At 45.1% G+C, this 26468-nt stretch overlaps 1 protein-coding gene across 11 annotated transcripts in view; it reads left to right on the top strand.

Annotated features, from left to right (window-relative positions):
* CACNA1B (calcium voltage-gated channel subunit alpha1 B) overlaps positions 1-22317 on the top strand; it is a 307712-nt gene extending 285395 nt beyond the window's left edge. For 8 of the 11 annotated variants that reach the window (XM_033137255.1, XM_033137254.1, XM_033137253.1 and 5 more), the window contains 9 exons: positions 7582-7690; positions 8996-9100; positions 10353-10465; positions 11300-11421; positions 13027-13168; positions 14289-14438; positions 18805-19006; positions 20416-20615; positions 21774-22317. In XM_033137255.1, coding sequence (XP_032993146.1) covers positions 7582-7690; positions 8996-9100; positions 10353-10465; positions 11300-11421; positions 13027-13168; positions 14289-14438; positions 18805-19006; positions 20416-20615; positions 21774-22313 — 1683 coding nt within the window. In that variant the 3' untranslated portion in view covers positions 22314-22317. The remainder of the gene's footprint in view (positions 1-7581; positions 7691-8995; positions 9101-10352; positions 10466-11299; positions 11422-13026; positions 13169-14288; positions 14439-18804; positions 19007-20415; positions 20616-21773) is intronic. The other 3 variants (XM_033137256.1, XM_033137257.1, XM_033137252.1) reach the window with 1 other exon arrangement.
* Positions 22318-26468: the final 4151 nt, after the last annotated feature.

Below are 26468 nucleotides of genomic sequence, written 5' to 3'. Positions count from 1 at the left end.
CAAGGCTGTCTTCATGGCAACATGTGCTTAGAGTTAACAAATCCTTAGGGTGCATTGACTCCAGCTTTGTTTTCACTGAAAGCCAACACGTTTCTTCAGAAAAAGCATGTGATACAGTTCTCCTAGGACTGTACCACTTCAGAATGCAGGGGAAAGGCACTGCATCTGGAATGCAAGGATAGACAAGCTGTGTCCTCCAGGTGTGTTGGGCTACCATTTCCACCAGCCCAAGACAGCATGGTATCTGGAGTTGTAGTCCAAAACATCTGGAGATTACTTGATCATCTACCCCTACTATGTAGATTGAAAACTGATTTTCCATGGCACTACTTTCTGTATTAATATGTTCAAGTCAAAGCAGTAGATGTGTTCAACCCTGGTACACCCATTCTACATTATACCTGCCTGAGGATGTGGTTCACCCATCAGATTCTGGGAGTGACATCCCTGCAGCTTCTCCAGCTCTTCAAACACACAGGTGCATGGAACTGAAGATTCAGCTACAAATCCTTTAAGGGTTGTAGATAGTTATTGCAGGGGATGGCGCCACTAGAAAGAAAAGTGCTGCAAACCTACTTAAACCTTCAGGTGTCTGGCCCTTTGCTGGGACAACATATTTTACAGCTCATCTAGGAAGGCCTACTGGGAGATGCCCAGGGTCCTGAATTGACTGGAATAAACTCTACTGATTACTACCACTTCCCCTGCAGGACCTAAGTCCAAACAGAAGGGGATCTTTGTCTTAAATGAACATGATCCTCTTTATAAAAGAGAAATTATTTCCTGCAGAGAAAATTTGTTCCTAGAGGGTATGGATGTAAAACAATCCTCCAGTAACTACAGAAAGAATGATTCTCCTTTGTTCTAGTGAAAGCAGAGTAAAAGATTCCCATGTTAACAAAACAGCTGCATAGTTTTGCATTGCCTTTCTGCAACAGTCTATTCAGATCAGATCAGGTTTATTTATTTGTATTTAGTCACCAGACCATCACAAAACAAAAGGTTAACATTATGGAAGTAACACAAGGTAACACAAATAAAACTTAACTCAAGTCCAAATGCAACTATATGCAACAAAAACAAACTTAAAATGCCAAAGTCCATATTTGACCAAGCTTCTGGTTGATTGACATCCAATGCCGTTTTAAAATGTGTTGGTCAGGGGGGGTTACTGGGTTGTTATTTTTATTTTTATTTTGTTTTTATTATGTATTTTGTGTTTTTATTTTGTGTTTTTATGTTGTGAACCACCCTGAAACCTGCGGGTATAGGGCAGTATACAATTTTAAAATAATAATAATAATAAATTACAATTGCCCCTCTTTTAACAAATATTAATATAAAATAAATTTATGCAAATCTGAATGAAATTATATAATAAACCAAAATGAATAGAAGCTTTAAAAAATATATGACACAGCATTCTATTTTAAGAAACTGACAAATATTTTACATTTCTGGATAAGGATCAGTGTAGAGTTTTAACTTAATTAACTCATATCTAATTAGAAGATGTGGTTCTGAAGGAGAGAGTAAATTAAACATAGGTGACACCATAAAAGCTTCCTTAAATATACTCTTAAGAAATAAATGCTATAGAATCATTGGCTCACTTGAGCTCAGTGAACTCACTAATGCATTTTAATTTGCTCCAGATAAGGATTTAGATTGTGCTCAGATGTATGATAGTTTCTTGCCTCTCAATGTTGCAGTCAAGAACACAATGAGAAGGCAAGCAAGACACTGATGAATTTACATTGATGAACCCAGGATAAGCAAGATTCAGTTGCGTGGGATGCCAGTTGCATTCATTCAGCAACTGCTTCTTACCATGGCCACTATCTAAGTACATCACACCATTGAGAGGCTCATAACCTGTACCCTGTTCAGGGCCTTAGGCTCACAGGGGAATCAGGTACAGTGAAAGCTGAATTTCTTCTGGGAGACACACTCAGGTCAAGTCAGGCAAAATCTTAGTGAATTTTTAACAGAAGTCAGTGAATTCATGACCATGGACAGCTCCCAGTGGACCCCACTGGCTGTATTGTAGCTATAGCAGGATGTTGTCTCAGCAGAGAGCTAAAGCTCATGTGGACTGTCAATTGTAATTTGTCCTGCTTCCCTAGTGGAAGCCAACTCTTTTAATTTTTTAATCATTCCTTGCCCAATTTTGCATCCATTGACTTCTGAGAGATTGAGAAGATGGAGATGCTGCAGGAGGGCGATGGCAGAAAACAGCACCTACATAGAGCAGCCTAGACCTCATCCTCTTCTGAGTAATTGTTGTGGCCTGGGGCCACAACACGATGAGGAGCAGAGTAATGTAAATGACCTTGAAAGCTCAAAGCCCTTTAAGGCTTCTGGGTCAGCAGGCAGAGTTTGGGGGGGGGATGGTTTCATGGGCCAGATTTGAAACCCTGCTGAATCAGCTGAATGAGCAAGGTCCCAATAGAACATGTGCAGCGGTACTTGCAGAAAGTAGAGTTCAGCTGTCCTGCTCATCAGCTGATTGGTAGTAATACTGAAGCCTCAGGCACTTTAAAGCACTACACAGTGTTCATTCAAAGTGCCTGATCAACTAACATCATTGTGACATCAGATGACTGACAGGTGGGCAGCCATGCCTTCCTGTCAATTTTGTCCTACAAGATGAATTCGGATAAAGATCTGGCCTGTGGAGTCAAAAAGGATACAACTGTGATCAAAAGTGGTTCACTTAAAAAAAAACTGTCAAAATACAGTAGTACCATAATGAACATAATTTTAAAAAGTATAGCACTGCAAAATAATACACAAAAATCAATGCATTTAGCCTGCATTAAAATGTGAGCACAAAGCAAGGATAAATCTCACCAAAAATTTCAAGTAGAAATATCCAAGACTCTTGACCCAAAAGCAGGCCCAAAGCTAATAACAGTAGCACCTACCGGTACCCCACCCATCATATACACCTTGGCCCAGATTTCTGTGGGAAACTGTTGTCTTATAAAGGCTGTCGGGGCTGTCGGATGAAGTGAGGCAGGTGCAAATAGCCATCCTCAATAGCAAGCACAGAAGTTTATAGTCAGTGTTAGTCTTACTCAGAGTAGACCAATTGAAATGAACAAGCACGGCAAATTTAGGCCCATAAATTTCAATGGGTCTGTGCTGAGTAAAACCTAGTATGCTGCAATCCAGAGTTTTGTCTCCCCCATCCTGGTTCCTCCCTATCTTTTTCTGTAGCAACCACATTCCTATGCCTAAGTGGTCTTTTATCTTCTAGGACCTTCTTAAGAGCTACAATCTCCCCCTTTATACTTTCTTCTGTTGCCCCACCCCTCTCTGTGCTTGTATGTTCTCCCTACATCTGGCAAGAGCCAATCCCTGCAGAGTCGTCATGCATGACACTTTATCTTGCTTGCCTTGGTGTGCATGTGGTAATATCTTCACAGCTTTGTTCTTTGGTGTAACAGGAGAGCTGCATCCCAGAGATGTGCCGGGGCTTCCCAAAGGGGGTGCTCTTTCTCACTGTAGCACAGTTCTGTTTTTAAAATTAGAATCTGTATTGACTGCATTAAGAAGAGGGTGGGCTCATGCCACACGCTCCACTCAACATCCATGTGTACAGTTAAAGGCATGAAAAGGGTTCTGGGGTAGGGATGTTGGAGAATCCCATCGGAAACAGGAGCAAGATTTCTGCAATTTACATGTTCATCAGAGCTAAAATAGGGTCACTGAGGGACAATGGTGGAGGTATCAGCATGCTTGAGGAACCCTACGGCTTTAAGAAGTAAAGGAAAACACCCTAAGACGGCACATCTGCAAACACCACCCCCAAGCACAAGCCCAATGATGACTGAAATTCCTCAGTAGTCATGGAATGTGGAGTGATGGGAAACATAAAATGGAAAATGGGGAAGCTAGACTGTCCTTCATTTACCTAGAACCTTGAACTGATGCGAGAAGTTTATTAGTGATCCATTGGGTAAACTATTGCCTGCACACTTCTCCTTATATCTTCAGTAAGAGGGCAGGTAACTTACTTCTATTTTAATAAAAGCTGAACAGACAGAGAAAGGGGTGGAATATTTCACACCAGACCTTGTGGCTTACCTGATTTTATGGCAGAGATGGTTTCTCAGTTCTCATCAGCCCCAGCTAGCATGGCCAATGCTTAGGAATGATGGGAGTTGGAGCCCAATGAAACATTTGGAGAGCTACAGGTTTTAAGCCACAAGATGCTTGCAGGTGTAACCAGATTTCTTGTCTTGTGTGGTTTGAGAGAACAGACCCGGATGTTTCCCCACCCCTTTTAAGTAGTTTATGCACAGTTAATAGTAAGTTCCCTTAGCAGAGAAACTCGGTCTTTGACCCTTGCTCACAACATTAACTGGAACAAAGTTTTCTCTCTCATGTGCAGTTCGGTTGCACTCTGAGAACCAACCTTTTTTTTAATTGTAGAAATATGAATGGGCTTTCCCTATGCAGACACACATTTGACTTGTTAGCCTCTGTCCTGCTTGCCTTTCAAAGCCCAACATGTAAGCAAAACAGCTTCTACTTCAGCTATAGGTTTAGGGCTCCATTGACTGCCATCTGAACCATCTCAGAAAATGCTCTGATCACACACAGAGAGAAAGCTGTTGCAGAAGATTCCCCAGATCACATTTTTCATTCCTTCTTGTGAGTTACCATAAGAAACAAAATCTGGCAATGGGGTGAAACATGCAGCAGTTCCTCATTCTCACAGGGCTTATCCACACTTACCTTTCCTCTGTACTTTTCAGGCAAGGTCCCCACTTTTTAAACTCCATGTCCAAGCAACAATCTGCAGAAAACCCTAAATTCTGTTTGTGGCACTTCAGCTTTAAAGACTGGATTTTTGTGAGGAAAGCTCTGGGGCAAGTAAAATGAGTGCTTGGACCCAGAGCTTTAAAGCACAAACCTGTGCCTGGAAAGAGCAGGGCAAAAAGTAAGTGTAAATAAACTCACAGACAGGAGTTGCTTGGATCTGAATAACAACCTCAGATTACTAACAACACAAAAACCAGGTCTTCTGAGGTTTGGGGGGGTATAGGCTTCCTTATGGCTAATTGATGCTCATTTCCAAGCCCCCCAACTGGATTAGGATACAGCTCTCCTGAGAGAAACACACACACACACACAATTTCTTTCACTTCCAAGCATCTTTTCCCCTTTCTTTTTCCCTGTCACTCACTGCAATGGATTCAGTGGGACTGTCTGAGTAAGTTTGGACCATGGAGCTGCATTGAAGAAGGTAGGATTCTGCTGCTAACGTTTTCTGTGCTGACGACAGCAAAAAGTGGGTGGCAAATTAGATCTGTGTTGGGGGGGGAGCTTAATTGGAATTTAACGGGTGGTATTTGATGCCCTCGTTCCATTAATGAAATGGAACTTTCTCTTCTTTCCCCAAGCCCACCCTATGCCCTCTCTAAATCTGCTCTGAGGAGTAAGGGAAATCCTAGCGCAGGTTTAGGGGGCACACAGGGGAAGTTCTGTTGTACAAACGTAAATCCTTAGCACTACAAAAGATTTAGCGCTACTTTGCGTTCAAGCCAGCATGTTCTGAATTGCTTTGGCACCTAGGTGTGTTTCTCATGTACTAAGGATGTGGCTGTTATTCCTGAAGTACTATCACTCATTTCATGCCTTATTTCCTCTCTGTCAGCAATTATTCCCCAAGAGCTCACTGTCAGTCTTCGCTAGTTTCCAGAGAGCACCTTTGGGGACATGCTTTGTACAGGCAATAGTTTATCAATGGTTTCATGTAGAGGTTTTCAACCTTTCTGAGTCCACGGCTCCTTTGACCAACCACATTACTTTATTGTGGCACCCCTGTGGGGCTCAGGAGCCCAGTTATGTCACCCCTTACCTGAAGAGCTGGCAGCCCCTCACCCCCTTTCGAACCCTCTCCCTTATGGATTGTTCTCTCAGCTTCCTCTCTTCTCCCCTCTCCTTGGGAGTGCTCCAGGCAGCTGGAGCTGCTACCCCTGGTCTCTGAGCTGCCCCCCCTCCCTGAGAGGTGCCTCTTCCCACTGCTCCACAGGAGCCTTAGAAGCACCCCCTGGGTAGACTTAAAGGCATCATTCACCTACAGAGCTTGTAGCCAGGGCTGCTGAAACAAACAGCTGTGCAAGCCTTTGGGAGGCAGAGATGTGAGAGGGCATCAGAGATGGGAGGGAAGGAAAGAGGCAGGCATTTGGGGGCTGGTTGAAGGCAGACTGAAGCTAGTGGGGCCGTGCCCACCCATGCAATAGCTCCTCTGTTTAATATTTATTCCGTATCCCCAGAAAGCCCTGGGCAATGCAGTTTGGCTAAAAAGGTGTTAAGCCGCCATACTACCGTATTTTCCGGCGTATAAGACGACTGGGGGTATAAGATGGCCCCCCAACTTTTCCAGTTAAAACATAGAGTTTGAGATATACTCGACCGCAGATTCTCCTCCCAGTGTATAAGACGACCCCTGACTTTTGAGAAGATTTTCCTGGATTAAAAAGTAGTCTTATACGCCAGAATATACAGTAATTTACAATTCCCAGGACTCGGGTTTGGGGGTATTGGCTATAAAAGCTTACATAAAAGTGCCCTGTTTGGCAGAAATGATAAGACTATTGATGGCTGCTAGCCATGATACTTATTTTTTCTACATCTACTATTGGAGATAGTAGGTCTCTTGATACCAGTTGATGGAAACCACAAGTAGGGAATAGTCCTGTTTATGGGTTTCCCAGAGGCATCTGGCTGGCCACTGTGAAAGCAGAAAGCTGGTCTAAGATGGGTCTTTGGCCTGATCCTGCAGGACTCTTTTTACGTTCTTAGGCCAGAGATTATTATTTTTTAAATGCTGCCATGCTGCCATTTTTGAAGTACTAAAACACAGAAAGAAGAGCTGGTCACTCTGTCCATGGGGGGAAATGCAGGGTGTGATGGTTTTAAGGTATAGAAAGACAGATTTAGGTTATAGCTGAGAGTTTCCAATACATAAGTGAAGCTCAGCATTCATTCATTCATTCATTTTAATTTGTATGCTGCTTTTGCACACACACAAAAAAGAAATCATACTCCAAGCAGCTTACAATAAACAGGGATGCATTTCAAACAAACATTACAAAAAACAACTTCATAATAACATAGCAAAACAAAAACATAATATACAAAAGAATATTTCAATATTATAAATGTAACAAAATTACTTAACCAGCATGCTGCATCCCATAGCAAAAATAACAAGGGAGCTTCACAGTTTCACCTTAGTCCTAGAAACACCCCTTCCATGATGTTGCTCAGTGCCTTTTCCTGCAGCAGCTTCTTATAAGAGTTCTGGGGTCAAGGGGAAACACCCCTCCCCTGATGTTGGAATGTTGTAACCTATGGAGATTGTGGATATTTATTTTCCCCATCTTGGGCTTGTTACCTACGTCAGCATATGAAAAGTTAGCATTGTGGAATGTCAGCTCTTGGTAATCAAGCTTACTCTGGGGAGGAACGAAACTGAGTACTAGAAAGTGGGGTGGGTGAGTATGAGGTTTGGGGAGGGAAAACAAGTTGATCAGCATTGATAGAAGCCTGTCTGTCTCTCAGCGCTTGGTAAGGATGAATATGCCAATCTCAAATGATGACTTGAGTGTCCACTTCACATCTACGCTGATGGCCTTGATCCGCACTGCCCTGGAAATCAAACTTGCATCAGGTGAGACAACAGCAGCTGGCTTAAAAGATCATAATTGTGTGAACAGGAATGAATGGGGAATGGGGATGGAGACTTTGGCCCATACATTTTCAAAATCGATGTATGGAAATGGGGCAAATTTCAGATTTTAAAGCAAGATATCTGAGCAAATTTCCATTTTACTAGACCAGGACCTCCAGATGTTGTTGGACTATATTTCCCAGAATCACTGGCCGTGCTGGCCTAGGGTCATTGGAACTTTTGAGTCAAGATACATCTGGAGGATCACAGGTTCCATAGCCCTGCATTAGCTTCATTAAGCTCAGTGGTAGCACATCTGCTTTGTATGTAGAAGGTCCCTGGTTCAATACTCCATGTCTTCAGGGACAGACCTCCCATCTGAAACCTGTAGAACTGCTACCAATCAGTGCAGACTGAGCTAAATCAACCAGTGATCTGATTCAGTACTTTGGTGCATTCTGGAAGAGATTCTCTCTTCAGAGAAGAACTAAGAGAGTTGAAATTGCCCACAGTCTTCTCCTCCTCCATGGAAGAGGAGCTATTCTCTACTATGCTCTCTTGTTCCCTTTTCAAGCTTCCTGCAGCATAGGAATAATCCCCTTCCTCATAATAATACCTTTCTCACAGAGTAGGAATAATGCCTTTCCAAGAAAGCTGGGTACTTGCACATTCAGGGCAGGCAAAAGAAAGTACTTCACATAATAGTTAAGCTATAGGATTTGTTCACACAAAATCTCACGATGGCCACCAACCTAGAAGGCTTTAAAAGACGTTTATGCAAATTCATGGGGGATATGTTTTATCAATGGCTGCTAGTCATAACAACTGGCTATATTACCTCTAGTATCAGAGGCATATCTGAATGTCAGATATTGGGAATCATGTGGTCCTTCCTGTGGGCTTCCCATTGGGACATCTAGTTGATCACTTCAAGAAAAGGCATAGGTAAAAGGTAAAGGGACCCCTGACCATTAGGTGTAGTCATGTCCGACTTTGGGGTCGCGGCGCTCATCTCTCGTTAGTGGCCGAGGGAGCCGGCGTACAGCTTCCGGGTCATGTGGCCGGCATGACAAAGCCGCTTCTGGTGAACCAGAGCAGCGCACGGAAACGCCGTTTACCTTCCCGCCAGAGCAGTACCTATTTATCTACTTGCACTTTTGATGTGCTTTTGAACTGCTAGGTGGGCAGAAAAGGCATACTTTGCTTTATAAGCCTTTGCTCTGGTCCAGCATGGCTCTTCCTATGGAGCCTGGTCTGTGAGTGAAACATTTTCTTCCTTTATATCACTTGGCCCATGCGTGGCAGGAGTCCTGCAGCTCCAGTGTGACATCGAGCTGAGGAAGGAGATCTCGCTAGTTTGGCCCAATCTTTCCCCAAAGACCTTGGATCTGCTAGTACCGCCTCATAAACGTAAGTCCCATATTTCACTTTGTACCACATTGGCGGCATAAGGATTAACGTTTACACTGAGAAATGTTTTAGCAGGGATAGGCAAGCTATGGGGACACTTCAACAAAGCAAGGAAAAGGGACAGGGCTTAGGCCCAGGCCTGGCTGTCAGTACTTTATTGCTATATACTAGATGGAAAGTTATGGAGAGTAGGAAATAGGTGACTGTGCAAGGGTGTCAATCTGTTACTTTGCAGTGCTTCTGAATTGACTCGGGGAGATCCAGATGATCAGGAGCCCTACACAATCATGTGCTTTGGGGGGGGCAGGAATGAGATGGGGACATGTTTCTCCTCCCAACCCCCCCCCCAAGACTGTGTTTATTTATTATTACATCTCTATCCCACCTTTCCTCCAAGGAGTTCAAGATAGCACCTCCTGCTCCCCACCTTATCCTCACAACAACTCTGTGAGGCAAGCTAGTCTGACACTAACCACTACGCCACATTGTCTCTCCTACACATCTCTGAATTTTGCAATGCACTTTCCCAGCCAATGGGTACAAAAATCCATATATTGGGGGAAGGCATGCTTGAAAAGCATTACATTAGTATAGTATGTATTACACTTGGGCAAATTGATTGCAAAAATCTGTATATTTGGATAAATCATACTCTAAAATGCTGGTGGATTTTCATGAGGATCCCCACCACTACATAGAAAATGCAGATTGCTACAGAAATGTGGAGAACTAAATTCAAGATTGGAAATGGGAGGAATAATTTTGTGGTGGCCTCATTTTGATTTTAAACAATAGGTACCAGGCCATCTGAGTTTGGTCTGAGAAATAACTAGGATTGTGAGAAGCTTTGTAGATTATTGAGGAAATGTCGTTGTAAATATGAAATTATAGTGATTAAGCTGCATGTGATGAATTAGAGCGATGATTGAGTTAAGAAGTATAGTATAAAGTAACAGATATTAGAAAATCATGTGGAGGGTTTGAGGGAAGTCGCAGCCCTAAAAGGCCAAAATGTTAAATGAATGGAAAGATAAATGTGAAAGTTTTCTCAATGTATTTATATAAAAACAATAAAAATGATATTTAAAAAAGGAAAGAAAGAATTAGGATAGCTCCCCACCCGCCCCAGCTCATCAGCATCTAAGATTTCCATTCCCCCTCTCACTGCCTCCACCTTTTGCTAATCATCAATTCTGTTCACACCATCTTTTTTTCCTCTCATTTTGTTTTTCATTTTTTGTTCTTTGTCCAGCTGAAGCCATGACAGTGGGGAAAGTCTATGCAGCCCTGATGATCTTTGACTTCTACAAACAGAACAAGAACACTCGAGATCCCGCCCATCCAGCGCCTGGAGGTCTTTGCCAGGTAAACGATCTTTTGCACCCTTCTCTGCCATTATGTCACTCTGGAGACAAACAATGAGCCAAACTTCACTGACCTGTAGAGGCAGTACGATCAGCTAATAGAAGCGCCTTAGTTTTACCATGGCTTGATGGTTATTGGCTTGTGGTAACATAAAACAAATCGCATCTAACCTAGAGGTTACCAGAGCATAGGTAAAGGTAAAGGGACCCCTGACCATCAGGTCCAGTCGTGTCCGACTCTGGGGTTGCGGCGCTCATCTCGCTCTATAGGCCGAGGGAGCCGGCGTTTGTCCGCAGACAGCTTCCGGGTCATGTGGCCAGCATGACTAAGCCGCTTCTGGCAAACCAGGGCAGCACACAGAAACGCCGTTTACCTTCCCGCTGGAGCGGTCCCTATTTATCTACTTGCACTTTGACGTGCTTTCGAACTGCTAGGTGGGCAGGAGCTGGGACCGAGCAACGGGAGCTCACCCCGTGGCAGGGATTCGAACCGCTGACCTTCTGATCAGCAAGCCCTAGGCTCTGTGGTTTAACCCACAGTGCCACCTGGGTCCCTTTACCAGAGCATAGACATCAGAAAATTGCAATAGTTGCTCTTGCTCTTGCCTCTGGTCTCGCCCTCCACTGGTGCTCTGGGTGAAAAAGGTATCCCACCTGAAGCTGCAGCTCCCTACTAAGGAACAGATAAGATTTGTACAGCTTGTTTGCTGAGGGATTTGCCAAGCAGGGATAAGGAGGAACCCCTGTCAAGAACAACTGCCGACCTCTACCTCTGTGGCAGCACTGCATGAATTGTTACCGGAGCAGATAATCCTTCCTTCCTTCCACCTTGCAGACTGGAACCGTGTCCCTTTTCCACCCGTTGAAAGCAGCGCTTGAACAAAGCCAGCCTTCAGTATTCCCCAACGCTTTCCTGCGCCAAAAGAGCTCCGCTTCTCTCAACAATGGAGGTGCCTTGTGAGTACCCAGAAAGTTCTCACTATTTCTGGCTAAATTCTCACTGAAGTTGGCAGAGCTGGCTCTGGACAGGGGCGTAGCAAGGGGGTGTAGGGGGCGGTCCGCCCCAGGTTCCATAATGGAGGGGGTGACAAATTATCAAGGAACAATTACTGCCCTACTAGGGTGGTTCATTAAAAAAAATTGTTTTGAAAATGCCTGCTCCAAAGGCCTTATCTTACTATACTAGGGATTATATAGATATATATGAAATTTCATGCATATCGGTTAATATCTTGACCCTCCTCCACCAAAATAGCTGTTTACTTGGCTGTTTTCCTATGTCATGAGGGCTGAAATTTCAGTTCAGTGGAGCACTTACTGTTCCCAACCCTAACCCTGTGGAAAGCCATCTAATTAGACTTTAATTTGATTTTGATATGTTTTTAGGAGGTAATTTAATTATTGTTTGATTTTATACCAATGTTATGCATCTGATGTTAGCCATCCTGAGCCCGACCGGCCGGGGAGGGCGAGATATAAATGAAAGTTTGTTTTTTTTATTACTTGTTATCATTCCTTTGTAAGAAAATATGAAATAACGTAAAACCATTTTTGCAGGAGGGGATCAATGGGGGTGGCGACAAGAAATTTTTCACACCGGGTACCACCTGACCTTCCTATGCCTCGGGGGGGGGGGGTGACAAATTTTTTTTGCCCCCGGGTACCAATTTACCTTGCTACGTCCCTGGCTCTGGAGCTGTGCTTATTCAGAGTGTAGGTGGGGTGAAGGAGCTCACCTGATGGAATTTGTCTCTGCACACCAAAATTCCTTGCATTTAGAAAACTAGCGTCACAATTTTTTTTAGCCCATGGCTGGATAGGCTGTGGTCAATGATCAAGAATGATAGGAATTAAGAGTCCTACAACATATTGAGGGTTACACCTTTCCTCATTTCCTTTTCTGTCTAACTTGCTCCCTGAAATGCTGGTTTTCTAAGTGTTGAGATTGATTTCATTTTTCAAGATGAAGCAGCGTTCCATCATGTATGTCCCCACTTGCAGTCTGAAGTTGCATGGCTTGAGCACAGGTTTGCCACCTCAGTGATAACTAGGTCCTTCTTAACCTGCGGTCCTTCTTAACCTGCGGCTGCTAACTACTTGACTTTGTAGTTTGTTTGTTGCCTGCGAGGAAGGGTTTCCCCAGCCTGCTTTATCTACAGGGGTACTGGAACTCGCCATGAACAAGTCCCTCATTCTCTTAGAATGGCAATGGCGCCCACCTTAGAGGTGCCAGAACTAAGTTCCAGGGAGTTCTAGCCAAGAAAAGCCCTATGCATCTTTCCAATGTTACCCTAGCTTCATGCATGCTGCCAGAAGGAGGTGGTTTATAAGGTTCTTACAAGACAGATCATTGTTACAACCTTATGAGTTAGGAGAGCAAAGCTAATCCTGGGTCCATTTCTGTGCTTTTGGACAAGTCCCACCAGAGATGGGGCAATGTACCAAGATTTTGGTATACAGCATTGCATTCTTTGCAATTCCTCTCTCTCTCTCTCTCTCTCTCTCTCTCTCTCTCTCTCTCTCTCTCTCTCTCTTTCCCTCCCTCCCTCCCTTGCATGACAGACCAACGCCAGAGGGAGGAGGAATCAAGGAGTCTGTTTCATGGGGAACTCAGCGGACACAGGATGTGTTTTATGAAACGAGGACACCAGCATTTGAGCGTGGCCATTCAGAAGAAATTCCCATTGAGCAGACAAGCAAACAGGTGAAGGTTAAATGTACTGTTTGGTACAGGAGGCGGCCTTCACTGGGCTAATCCCCAAAAGCCCTGCTACTCCAATGAAATGTACTTTCCAGTCTGCTGTCATCTGGCAGAACAGAACAGCAGGCCTGGTCCAAGAAACGTTGCTCCCTAAGACAAAGGACAAGACCTCTCCCCCTTCCCATATTCTTGTGTACTGAAGCCAGTGCTTGGAAAGGCAATTTAAAAAATGCAAACAATTTCTGACCAAAGGGAAGATACTCCAACACATGCCCACAGCATGTGCCTTGATGCGTTATCCTGATTACATCACCAGCCCCTAGCCAAACTAGCCAGTTCCTCCTTACAAAGAAGCTGTGGAATCCAGTGTGCCTGAAACTTCCATTATTTATTTTATTTTATTTTATTTTATTTTATTATTTTATTTTATTTTATTTTATTTTTGTTGAATCAATCTCAGTTTGAAATCTAAAGAAACATTCCATATAGATGCTAAAACAACTTTCCATTGATTACACTCCATGGAACACCCCATTGCAATTTAATTTATTGCGCTATATTGCTTTATACAAGTGAAAGGTGCCCCAAAGTGATTTACAGGAAAATTGAACTGCCAAATTACATAATGCAATATCATTGCATAAGAAGATTAAAAATTAACTGGCAGAGGGGCTGGAGCACTCCTGTGCTTTATCTGTGTGCCAGTATAATGGAGTTGGTATCATTACACTTGGGACTACATTGCTGAATCAGTGGTGTAGCATGGGGTGTGTGTGTGGGGGGGGTGTCACCGGGTGCGTGTTTTGAGGGGGGCATGCAAGGGAGCTGTGGAGACAGCTTCCTCACACAACAGCCCAACGGCGCCAGCCACAGCTCCATTGAATTGTCTTGAGTATAAAAAGAAGAAGCAACCTTTCATCATTGGATGATATATCCAATATATTTGGAGGTAGGCAAGGAACCAAACACCACTGAGCTCAGCTGAGCAAGCAGAGGGGCCCTTGATATCTCACCTCTCCCTCTGAGGATACAGCAAGTCATTTACCATGATTACTGAGAACATTTGTTTCTTTGTTTGCCAGCTCCCTGCTAACTTCTGTGCTTCTGCCCCTATTTCTCTCAGGTAGTAGAAATGCGAGAGATCAGTTCAACAATGGCCAATGGTGACCACCAGCCTGGCCTGGAGAGCCAGGGGCGAGCTGCCTCCATGCCCCGCCTGGCAGCAGAAACTCAGGTGAGCGCAGGAGGCTTAACTGGCAATGGAAGACTTACAGTAAGTCAGCGATTTAACGCCTTCTTTCTGTCTGTTTGTCTTGTCACCTGGAAGACCTTTGGGAGGTTTAACAATGTGAGTGCTGCAGTGGGCAATTTGATTGTGCATTTACCGATCACATAAATAATTGTGGTGTGATATGGAGCAAGCATTTCCCCATAACAGAGAGCTTCTTTGAGATCCATCCGCAGTCAAGAGAAAAGCAACAGGCTCCAGATCCTACTTACTAGGCAACTTTGTTTGCTGGTTTTGTGTATGTAAGTATGCATCTAATATAGGGATCCATAAATTTTCATATATCTATCACCAAAAACCCTGGCATTCTACAGACTCAGCTTTGTTCAGTAGAAACGGAATCATACCACAACATTTTCCCTGAGCCTGCCTGCCTACAGAGCACTCCTCTTTTGCCAAGTTTCTCTTTTTCCACAGTTAAGATATAGCTACACTTACAAACCTAAACCAGTTTCCAAACCTGTTTAGTCACCCCGCCAATGAGTTCCAGGAAGGGGCTGGGACATTCTTCCAACATGAATTCCCAGTAACTTCCTGGAACTACACATTCTCATGGTTTTTGTAGAAGAAGATTCAATGGCTGAAGGCATCCTCAAACTGTTTTGAAATTGCAATGCAGACATGCTCCCAACCCCAATATAAAACTATACATATGGAATTCACATGAATCCTGTGGCATAATTAGGTTCAGTAAGTAAGGTAGAGTTTTCCAGCTAGCTAGAAGTGGTGGGTACATAGTCCACTGCATGTTGGATCCCCTTACAGTAACTCAGGGCTCATCCACACCTTCATCTGTGCCACATTATCTAAGTCCGTGACTAAGCAGGGCTTTGTTTTTGTCCCACCAACTTTCCCCAGGAAAACTCACAGGTTACTGCTGAATCATAACAAACACCAATTCATGTAAACCTAGTTGCTGTATTTTCCAATTCAGCAATGGGACAAAAAACAAAACCCTCCTGCTCAAACACGGACCTAGAAGTCACAGACCTGTTCCTAGAAAGCATGCTCAGACTGAAATATGGATGAGCTCTCAGTATTGGTTAAGTGGTAATGCGAGGCATGACACGAATCTGAAGAAGTGTGCATGCACACGGAATCTCATACCAAGAACAAACTTAGTTGGTCTCTAAGGTGCTGCTGGAAGGATTTTTTCCCCCCTCCTGATTTCAGTTGCATTTCCCAAATTGAATTACTTACTAAGGATCATCTGCCTTAACAAGAGCACCAGAAACATTTCATCTGCAGGAGATTTTTTTTTTTAAATCCTTCTCTTGTGCTTAGATAATGCAGCCTCAATCATCACCTGTGTGACTGAGCATTGTCTAGTCTTTCATTTCACACACCATTCCATCATTGACACATGGCTGGTGATCATTCTCCAGCTGCTCTTGTACCACTTCACTTCCCAGCCTAGACAACAGGATGTCACTGCCCTGGGTTCCTTCAGCTAGAATTAGACATGTCGTTGAAACTTGCATTTCCTCACTTAAAAATGAGGAAAGCTCATCATTCTGACCTCATATGCATGTGTTCTCCAAAGGAACAAGACAACATTATGCTGTTTCTCATCCCCCGGGTTGTGTGTCCGTGCATAGGGTAGAAATTTTAAGAGGTCTCCATCTCATGCTCAAAGCCATGATTTCCTTATTCTTGTTCTCCCTTCCTACATGTTGCTAGAGCATGGGTGAGGAGCTTATAGTCTGTCCCGTGTTGGTGGACTCCAGCTCTCATCAACCCCAGCAAGAAGGACCAGTTGTAGCTCTGTAAGGTTTGGAGGGCTGTATGTATAATGGGAGAGAGTGAGCAGAAAAGGGATTAAAGAGCAGCTGCTGGTACTCCACCTCCTTCCCACCACCACCCCCAGATTGAGCCAAATAGGAAACCAGTGATGTGAAGGAGCAGGGGGAGCTTCTGCAACTGAGCATTTTCCTGGGACTTTACTAAGCAGTGCGTCCCAGTGCATTGTGGTGCACCTTAGCAAGTGACCAACATTGCTGTCCCCTGGCCCTAAGACCTGAGTTTCAGAAACTTTTCTTCTGTTAATATTCTGCACGAGTTGGGTGGGAAGGGATGGGAATCTATGGCTCTCCAGACATTGCTGGACTCCAGCCCCCCATCAGCTCCATGCTTGAAAAGGTAGGGTGATGGGAAATACTGTGTAGCCCTCCAACATCTAGAAGGGCCACTCTGTTGGATGTCAATTTATAGACCATGTCCCGTGCTGGTTGAGTTGGAGTGTGTAAACTGTAGTTCCATCAACACTTAGAATGGCCATGGGTATCCACAACCCTGCATCAGAGAAGTCTGAGGAGATCTAACCTCACTTTCTTCCATTGGAAGTTCCATTTGAATAACCAGTCACCAATCTTGACTCCTCACCAAGTTCCATGGATAACGCTTGACTAACACCCATTTCTGTCTCTTGTCTCTTATTCATTCCCCCCTTCCCTTTACCTGTTTGTCTCCCCTCTCTGGTTGCCCCCTCGTCCCCGCCCTTTCTCCCCCACCTCTCCATCATCTCGTCTGCTACACGCACCTGCTGTGATGTCTGACAATGGCTGTGCTGGTGGGGGCTGCTTCCAATATATTTTCTGTCCGAATTTCTTGCAGAGAGGCAAAGTGCGGTCACCGGGGCGTTACCTGGCAGTATGTAGCTTGCTTGAACTTAAAAGTCGTATCCTCTCTAAAGTCTGTTCAATGAAGGGTGGGGAAGGTTTTTTTTTCCTTTGGGGCAACCTCCCAGGGGCCACATGCAAGTGGTGTGTGGGACCAGAGGCAAAATTCAGGGCAAGCAATAAATGGGAATTCTTCCTTTATACAATAGGTGAGTTTTTACACACAGCTCTTTCCATCCTCTGTCCCCAAGCAAGCAGTATTGTGGGAGTTAAAATACACATTCCAGCCAGGAAAACACACTCAAGGAGAGTATGAAGCAGGAGGAGTGAGGGTGTGTGGCCTGGGGAGCATCACAGGGGCCAGATAGAAAGGCTTAGAGGTCTGCATTTGCACCCCAGGCTGTTAACCCTTACTTTTAGCTCCCCCCCCCTTGGGATGGCAATCTTCCATCATAATGAAGTGTGTTCTGCATGCACATGCAGAGCCAGCTCCAGATTTAAAGGGCCCCCTGATTGTGCTGATCATGCTCCAAGCTAGGTTGCATCTAGCTGCTGTTTAAATTTCCCACAATTCCTCAGAGCGATGGTTGTCAAAAAGAAAAGTTTGTGTGGTGGGAGGTGGTATCATTTACAGAAACATTTCAGTTCTTTCACAAAATATTTCATTCATTCATTCATTCATTATTTATTTTTGTGATAGAAGAAAAAGTGGTTTGATCACTGCAATATTCTGGAATAGCAAAGGAATTATAATGATGGCATGTGGAAGAGTGCGGGGGGGGGGGCAGAAAAAAACACCAGAGTTCTAGTTTCATAAAGAGTATACCTGGAAGGGCCCTAGGAGCAGATTAAGTTGCCCCTGAGAAGTAGAGTGCATTCTCTGTCCCACTGAATAACTGCAGAGAAAACCCCCACACATCAGGAATAAGGGAGCAAGACCTCCCCACCATCCCATGCCCCCACCCCTTTGACATTAAGAATTGAATGTGGTGGGTTTCCTTTGCAAGTAAAAATACATTAGACTGCAGCTTGGTGCTCTTGTCTTGGCCTGGGCAGACCCTCCTTACACAGCTGCTGTGAGAGACTCAGAATGAGAGTATACCCATGGAGTGCTGGCTTTGAAAAAGGATGGTGAACACCTGTGGCCTTCCATATGTTGTTGGGCTCCAACTCAAATCAGACCAAATTATTTGTAATTCATCTAGTCCAGCAACATATGGAGGGCCACAGATCTCTTCCTCACTGTGATACGGGGGGGGGGGGAGTCTCTCCATCCCTTCCCTGAAAGAGCTAGTAAATGAGAAGAAAAGCCTCTCTTGATGAGGTCAATGGCCCATTTACCTGTAGTCCAGCATTCTCTTCTTTCAGCAGCCGACCAGATGTCCATTGTGGGAAGCCCACAAGTGGAGCCTAAGTGCAACAGCACTTTCTCCCCACATGTGATTTTTCAGCAAGTGATATTCAGAGGCATACTGACTCCAACAGTGGAGGTCGAACATAGCCTTCTTGTCCTCCATGAATCTGCGCAGTACTTTTAAAAAGACATTTAAGCTGGTGGCAGCTGCCGTATCTTGTGAAAAGTGAATTTGATAGGGTAACGATGTGCTGCCCTGCTGTTGCCTTTAAGGGATGGAAAGAGAGTGCTGCACTGTGGAGGAGGGAGGCTACACACTGAACCAACAGCTACATTGCGCTCTCTTTTTCCCCCTTCCTCACCTTGCCTTTGTCCACAGCCCATCCCAGACACAAGCCCCATGAAGCGTTCCATCTCCACACTGAACCCACAGCGTCCCCATGCCACACACCTCTACGAACATTCCCGGCCAGTGGAGCACACCCACCACCATCACCACCACCGCTGCCACAGGCGGAAAGAGAGGAAACAGAAGTCTATCGACAAACCACCCAACCACCTGGCTGATGGTGAGGCTGCAGGTGAGTGTCGTACACAGAGGGGACGGGGAGTTCTAAGCTTTGTTTATCTATCTGTTTGAAGTGTGGTTTCTTTTCGCCCACTTTTCAGTACCTAAAAAAATGGGGGGGGGGGTTGCTTACATTTCACTACAAAACAAGACAGACTGAACACACGGCCTTTGTTACCTATCTTTAGGCACCAGGGGAAAATGTTTCTCTTCAACCAGGTGTTTGCGTGATTAACATTCTATGGCTTTTTAACTGTGTTTGTGAGGGGATGGTTAATGGTTTGTTTTTGTATTTTGCATCCTCATTTCACATTTTTTCTGTTGTGAACTTCCCCAGGGTTTTCAGATGAAGTAATAATAATAATAATAATAATAATAATAATAATAATATAACAACAATGACTACAAGTACAACAACAGCAACCATATTTTATAAAGGCGGGATATAAAAAGAAAATGGACTGGGAGGGAGGAGGAAATAAGACAACTCAGGTACAGGTTTATAGGCTGCAGTGGCGAGGATGGCGCATGTCCCGGAGGCATGGCACACCACCTGCGGGGGCATGGCGCCCAGTGCGGGCGGGGGACAGCCACGATGGCACCCCACCAGGATCGTGCTGCCGGGGGTGGTGCGCTTTCCCCTCACTCATCTTCCTCCGCCAATGATAGGTTGCAAGTTCTTCCAGTGGCCAGCTGGTATGAAATAGTTGAAGTGGAGAAGGAGTGAAAAGTTGCTGGTGTTGAATCCAATGTTTGTCCTCCTCAGCATAGATCCATTGAAATTAGTACACCTGTTAGTCAATTGCATTATTTTCAGTGGGTCTCCTCTGAGTAGAACTAACATTGGATGCAATTCCTGATCTCTCAGCTGAGCCAATGGAGTAGCTCTGCTTCCCTTCCCTTCTCTCCCTCCCTCTGCTATACTCTGATAGGATGGCTGCTGTCAGGTGATGTTCTTATGATTATTGTCAGGGCTAGTACACTGTCACACGTACAAGAGCCCAGATTCTGTACCTACTCCACCTCCTGCAAAATTATGTAAGCAAGGGATATACCATACACACTGGGCATCCTGGTTATTTCTGTGTCATCTCAGTTTAGTTCGGGTCATGGCCAGGGCTTTCTTGGTGGTGGTGCCCCATTTATGGAATTCCCTTAAGAAAGCTGCCTGACAGCCACTTTTTATTTAGGGAAAGCTCAATGTTAGGGCATCTGCTTTGCAGAAGGTACAAACCATGGCATCTCCAGGCAGGGTTTACAGAGACCCCACTATAAAACCCTGCTGGAGAACTGCTGCCAGTCAGGGCAGACAGTACTCAGTCAGGCCCACATTTAAGGTATGTTCCCATGTTTCTATGGAAAGCAAGATGTTATCAGATGGGCCTCTGACACCACTGGGGTTCCTTTTTGTTTGATGAGTAGGTGAGGCAACATCCAAAACCAAAAAGCAGGAGAGGGGCCGGTCCCAGGAGCGGAAACTTCACTCCTCTTCATCCTCTGAAAAGCAGCGCTTTTACTCCTGCGACCGATATGGGAGCAGAGACCACTCACAGCCCAAATTATCAGAGCGCAGTCAGCCAACATCGCCCAATGGAGGGCAAGAGCATGGAACACAGAAACAGGTGAGGAGCCAGGAGGAGGGTGGGAAGAAGGTGGTGGGTGACTTCTACAGATGGCTGAGCAACAGATGCCTTGGCCTTTGTCAGAGCTTCAGAAGCTCATGTACAAATTTTGGGCATTTGTCTTAACTTCACGTAGTTGGAGTCATCCTGAAGGGAGAGGAGAAGGCTGGTTGGGCAGCAGGTAATGGTTGAATCACTGTTGCTCTCGTGTTTGCTTGTACATTTATGGTTCAGTTTAAGCAACTCCTTTGTGGTGGAAGAAAGAGGGTTGTAATTTACCCCCTCCCCACAAAAAAAAATTAAAATAAAAAATGTGGGGGAAGCAAAAAATGATGGAGCAATAAAAGGGCGTGGTTGAGGTCCTTGCAAGTGAGCAATTAAAACCTCTAGCAAGAGCAATCTGCCCCCAACCAGCAGCCGACTGGGCAGGGAGAAAGAGGGAGAAAGGGTGGCAGAAAGAAAGGTGGCTCTGCCCATTTAAAGCTATGGCTCTGCCCATCAGTAGTTCAGCCCTGCTGATTGCAGGAAGGTGTTTTAGTTTTGACAAGTTTTTTTCCAGCTGGATTGTGGAGAGGCATGGAATTGCGTTTATGTCTTGAGTGTTTCCTTGTATTGTGCCTTGTATTGTGAATCACATTGAAATTTATCTGAAAGGTGGTTCATGAGTTAAATTTGAGAAGGCTGAGCAAACAAGCCCCATAATGTTCAGTGATGCTTTTGGTCGTGAAGCAAATCTACTGGGCTTTTGAGGCATGTGGGAGGATTTTGTTGGTCACCTTGCCATTCCCATTTGCCCCAGAACTGTCTGCTCTCCTACGTTGTCACACTAACCCACTGGATGTTCCCCCCCCCCATTTGGAATCCTTTCCTTCTCCAGCCCTTTTGATTTCCTGGGTCTATACCTCTGTTCCAGATTGCTCCTTAACACAGTCGTTCCCCGACTGCACGTCTAAACTCTCTCTTTCCATTTTCTTTCATCTTGTAACATATTCCCCCCCACCCTTCCTACCATGTCACTTGATCTTCTGTTTCTTGGTCCCCTAATATCACCTACCCTGCCATACACCTCTGCGTTTGTCTTGCGTCCCCCCTCCCCTTCGTTGTTCTTTTTTTTCCTTTCCTTTTTTGTTCATTTGCTTTGTTCCAATTTTCATGTAGGGCAGTGGTTCAGTTAATGAGAGCCCCTTGCTGTCAACTTCGGGTGCAAGCACCCCGTCCCGTGGCCGGAGGCAACTGCCACAGACCCCACTGACCCCGCGCCCCAGCATCACGTACAAGACTGCCAACTCGTCGCCTGTGCACTTCTCCAGTTTCCAGACTGGCCTGCCAACTTTCTCCCCGGGACGCTTGAGCCGGGGTCTCTCTGAGCACAACGCTTTGCTGCATGGTGACTCCCAGGGCCCCTCGCAGCCCCTAATGGCCCGGATTGGCTCAGACCCTTACCTGGGGCACCGGGAAGACAGTGACAGCCCATACCATGCTGTGCCTGAGGACACACTCACTTTTGAGGAGGCTGTGGCCACCAATTCAGGACGGTCATCCCGGACTTCTTACGTCTCCTCCCTGACATCCCAGTCCCACCAAATCCGTAGAGTCCCCAATGGATACCATTATACATTGGGCCTCAGTGCCGGCCCTGGGACCAGCACCAGAGCACGTAGCTATTACCATGAACGAGATGAAGATGACTGGTGCTAGCAGGGGGGGAAAGCCGGAGTTGTTCTTGCACACAAAACTGATTAATATTATCCATAAAGCTCTGTGTTTATGTGTGCACACATATGTTCAGCCCCACAGCTTCATGGCTGGAGGGATAAAGAGGAGGGAAGAAGTGCCTCCTCATGGGATCCCCCCCCCCAATGAAGACTTGTCTCTGTGCATGCGCACAATGCTGTCAAGAGACGACGCCTCTCTCTCATTCTGAAACCTGTCTGTCCTTTAGAAGGCCCTGGATCAGTAGGAACTGCTGTTCTTTGGAAGGACAGGGCAAGGGAGATCTTGCTCCTCTCTTGCTGCATTGCAGTTAACATCACCCTCTCCTTTCTCAACAATAAAACTGTTAAGATGAGCAAAAGACCCGGAGAGAAAACCAAAAACTGTTGAACTTTCTGGGACTGGAGCATTGTGCAGTTTTGGATAGTAAGAGGGGAAGGAATGGACAGTCACAGTTACAAAAAGAACCTATCATTTCTCTTGTCCACACTTTAAGAGGCAAAAATCACCCATGACGGCATTGGACCCGACATTTGGCAAGGCGAAACCTTTTCGAGGGAGCCAGTAATGGGGCCTTTCAGCTGACAGAAGCCGCCATGCTGCCGTCTGCGACTACTTTGATTGGTTTGACTTCCCATTGACTTTTTGGAAAGCATCCCCTTCACTTGGGAGAGGAGAGCTGCTTGGCAGGCAAGAGTGGCTCCTAGCCTGCTGCTGCTGCTGCTCCTGTGCTGCTGGCAACTTAAAAATCAGTTCCTCTGTTTTGGATGTGATATGCCCCTTTTCATAATTTTGTCTTGTTTACAATCAAAGCACGAGAGAGAGAGAGAGAGAGAGAGAGAGAGAGAGAGAGAGAGAGAGAAGGGTGGGGTCTGGCAAATGAAAATGTGTCATTTGGTTTTATATTGAGCTGTTAGATAAACTAACTTTTCATTGTGTGCATTTTTTTTTGTAAATTGTACAGTAAAAGAAGAAGAAACAAACAAACAAACAAACAAACAAACAAAACCAAGAGTCCTCCACTGTAGAGAACTAGTCCTATTGTCATTCCAGCTCCACTGTTGTTTCATATCGAAGGCGCCAATTCTTCACTACTAAGTGCCTGATCTTAGGAATCTCTCATGGTGAAGATGCAATCTCTTGCTCCCGATGCATCAGGAAGGATGCATGTGGTGGAGCAGGGTGACCCACAAGGAGGGTTTGGAAGGCTTCAAGCATTTGACCAGTGCTGAGTCAATATTTCCACATAGATTGGAAGGTGGTCAAGTACAAAATTCTGTGTGTGCTTTTTACAAATCTTGTGGGGTGGGGTGGGGGGGGTGCAGGGATACTAGAGAGATTTCAACAAGCATCTAGCAACAGGGGCAAATGTTCTTCTGCCAAAAGCAGGACCCTACTGCTCTACACATCTAAGTCTTAACTTGGTTACAGAAGCTCTGGTTGCTCTTCGTGGCACATTGTTGGGTGTTGAAGACAATTGAAGAGACTTGTGATTATTGTCCTTTTTTGTGGTGGTTGTGGGGATAAAACAAGAAAGCCCCAAGGGAAAACCCTAATTCTGATTCTCAGGGATGAGATTTCTGCTCTTTTTGTCTGTCTGTGTGTATGTGTTTCTGTGCATCAGGTGCTTGTGCGTGTGTGTGTGTGTGTGTGTGTGTGTGTGCTTGAGCACTTTCATGAAAAGCTAAAACATTGTTACTCAAAAAAACACACACAAATAAAACACCCTGCACATAACAAAGCTGAAAGACCCAGCCCAACCTGAAGAAGGCGCCATTCTATGCTTTGAGAGTGAGCAGAGGAGAGAGACAGTGATAAGGAAAGAGACTTGCAGGGAAAAAGTGACCCCCATTACAAGCAAGACAAGAAGCTGTCATATACAAGTACATTTAGACCAGCATTGTGACACTGACTAGAAGCAGCTCTCTGGTGTTTCAGGCGGCAGGGAAGTTTCTCTCCCAGTCCTACCTGGAGATGGCAGGGACTGAACCAGGACCGAATGAGGCAACATGCTCTTTCCGCACCTTAAAAATATCATGTGCTTCATTGCATCATACAGGCACAATTGTGCAGCTGGCATTGCCTGTGTCTCCTTGCCAGGGTTTAACACTTTGGGAGCAAATCCAGGTTTTGTCCCCCTTAATGTCTGAAATAACTCTGGGGGGGAGGAAAATGGGGGCAAAATCCTCTCAGGGCTGAACTACATAGGACATTAAAATGTGCCTTTGTTTAACCCCTTGCCTCCCTTGCTACAGCCTCCTTACTGGGAGGAGACTCCACTTGCCCTGCCATTAGCACCTTTGGAGAAGGGGCTATCAGCAGGACCACAGCAGGAGTGGAATTTCTTTCTGCTGTGATCCTGGTGGATTTTCAAACCAAACCTTGACATTATTTGCATTTTTTAAAAAAAAACACTCGCAGGAGTTAAATGTTAAATGCAAATGCACATTTAAATACATATGCTAAGCTGCACATCACATGTTATTGAGCACAGGGGAGTAGTAGTCAACATGATGGCCTAGATATGTTGCAGACTCCCATCAGCCCCAGCCAGCATGGCCAGTGGTCAGGACTGACAGGAGTTGTTTTCCTTTAAGATGTGATGGCTGCCCCCCATTGACATTGTTGCATACCTGTAAAGAGCAAAGCCACTTCTGCAGGGTGGGGCTGTATTTCAAACAGAGAAGCAGCTGGAGAAAGTGGATATTTAACTCTTTCTCTGTGTTCCCTGAAATGTTACAACTCGAAGGAAAGGGGAGTTTGAACTGGGTCCCTCCCTATTTCTCCCGTCTTGCCACATTTCTGCTCTAAATCTCCCCGCTACTTAAAAACTGTTGTCAGGGCTTTCTTATCCAGGTTAGCATAGAATGTGTGGTTTCCCTGTCCTTAGGGCAAGGGCTCATTCACACTTCTGCTTGTGCCATGCCTAGAAAGGATGGGTCTGAGTGAATTTCTGCTTTACCCACACTTTCCGAGCCGGTTTCCCATTGTCCCACTTCTTTCCCAGGGAAAACCTGCTTTTAAAGATAGACCAGGACAAAGGGCAATCTTAATAAAAACAACAACCCTGCTTTCTCAGATTGGGCTAAAAAGTGCTTTCCCCAAGGGAAAGCAGCAGAGCAAGAGGAAGTGTGGCTAAGCCCTGGGTTTAAACAAATGGCATTTTTCAAGTAGGGTGAATGTCACTTTCCTCTCACTGTCCTAGGGCAGTGTTTCCCAACCTTGTGCCTCCAGCTGTTTTTGGACTACAACTCCCATCATCCCTAGCTAGCAAGACCAGTGGTCAGGGATGGTGGGAATTGTAGTCGGAAAACATCTGGAGGCACAAGGTTGGGAAACACTGTCCTAGGGTATATGATCAGTCATGTGACAAAGGGATGGACAACCTGTGGATAAAACTTGTTACTGCAATTTTCATGATATTGGGCAGCTCCAGGAAAGTGAGCAATGCGGTCATGAAAGCTGCAGAAGAATCCGTGCATCTTTGCTTCATTCAGTATCATGGACTAAAATAAAAGTAGGCCAATATGCCTTACTGATGTTGAATCCCAAACGCCCATCATCCAAGGAAATTGCTCATTCTGGCTAGGACGATGAGCTCCAACCAAGCTCTACTCATTGTAAGCCCATTGAAGTTAATGAGCCTAAGCTGTGCCCATCCATTTCAGTGGGTCTACTTGTGAGTGGGACCAGCACTCAACAACGTCTGAAGGGTGACCCAGGAGTCCACCCTTGGAGTGAAATGTCACTGTGGACTCTGCATGGGATACATTTCTCTATGATTTCTGTACCTTGAGACAGCTGGGAAGGCTGGTTTGGGGGAGGAAGTTGAAAAGAAATGTGGGAAGAGGCTGCCTTCCTCCCTCAAATGGGTTTGTTTCCTTCATCTGTAACCAATGTCTGTTTTTGAAGCCAATGTGTTCAGATCCACATGGTTGCAAATGAGTCTTTCCACAGTTTTGCCTCTTCCCTGGAAAGTTCCTTAGGAGACTACCTTGTATGGTTGCTCAGCTCTCCCCTCTACTTTCTGGTTTGTGTTAAAAATAATGGACTGGATCAAAAGGGACCCATATGTTAATGGAAATGAATCTTCCTCTCATACAATCAGCCCCCTCCATTACAAGGATCTCACATAGGGGA

This window comes from Lacerta agilis, chromosome Z (assembly GCF_009819535.1).
Source record: "Lacerta agilis isolate rLacAgi1 chromosome Z, rLacAgi1.pri, whole genome shotgun sequence".
Lineage (NCBI taxonomy): Eukaryota > Metazoa > Chordata > Lepidosauria > Squamata > Lacertidae > Lacerta > Lacerta agilis.
Note: the sequence above shows the minus strand (reverse complement) of the source record. Positions and strands in the feature narration are given on the sequence as shown.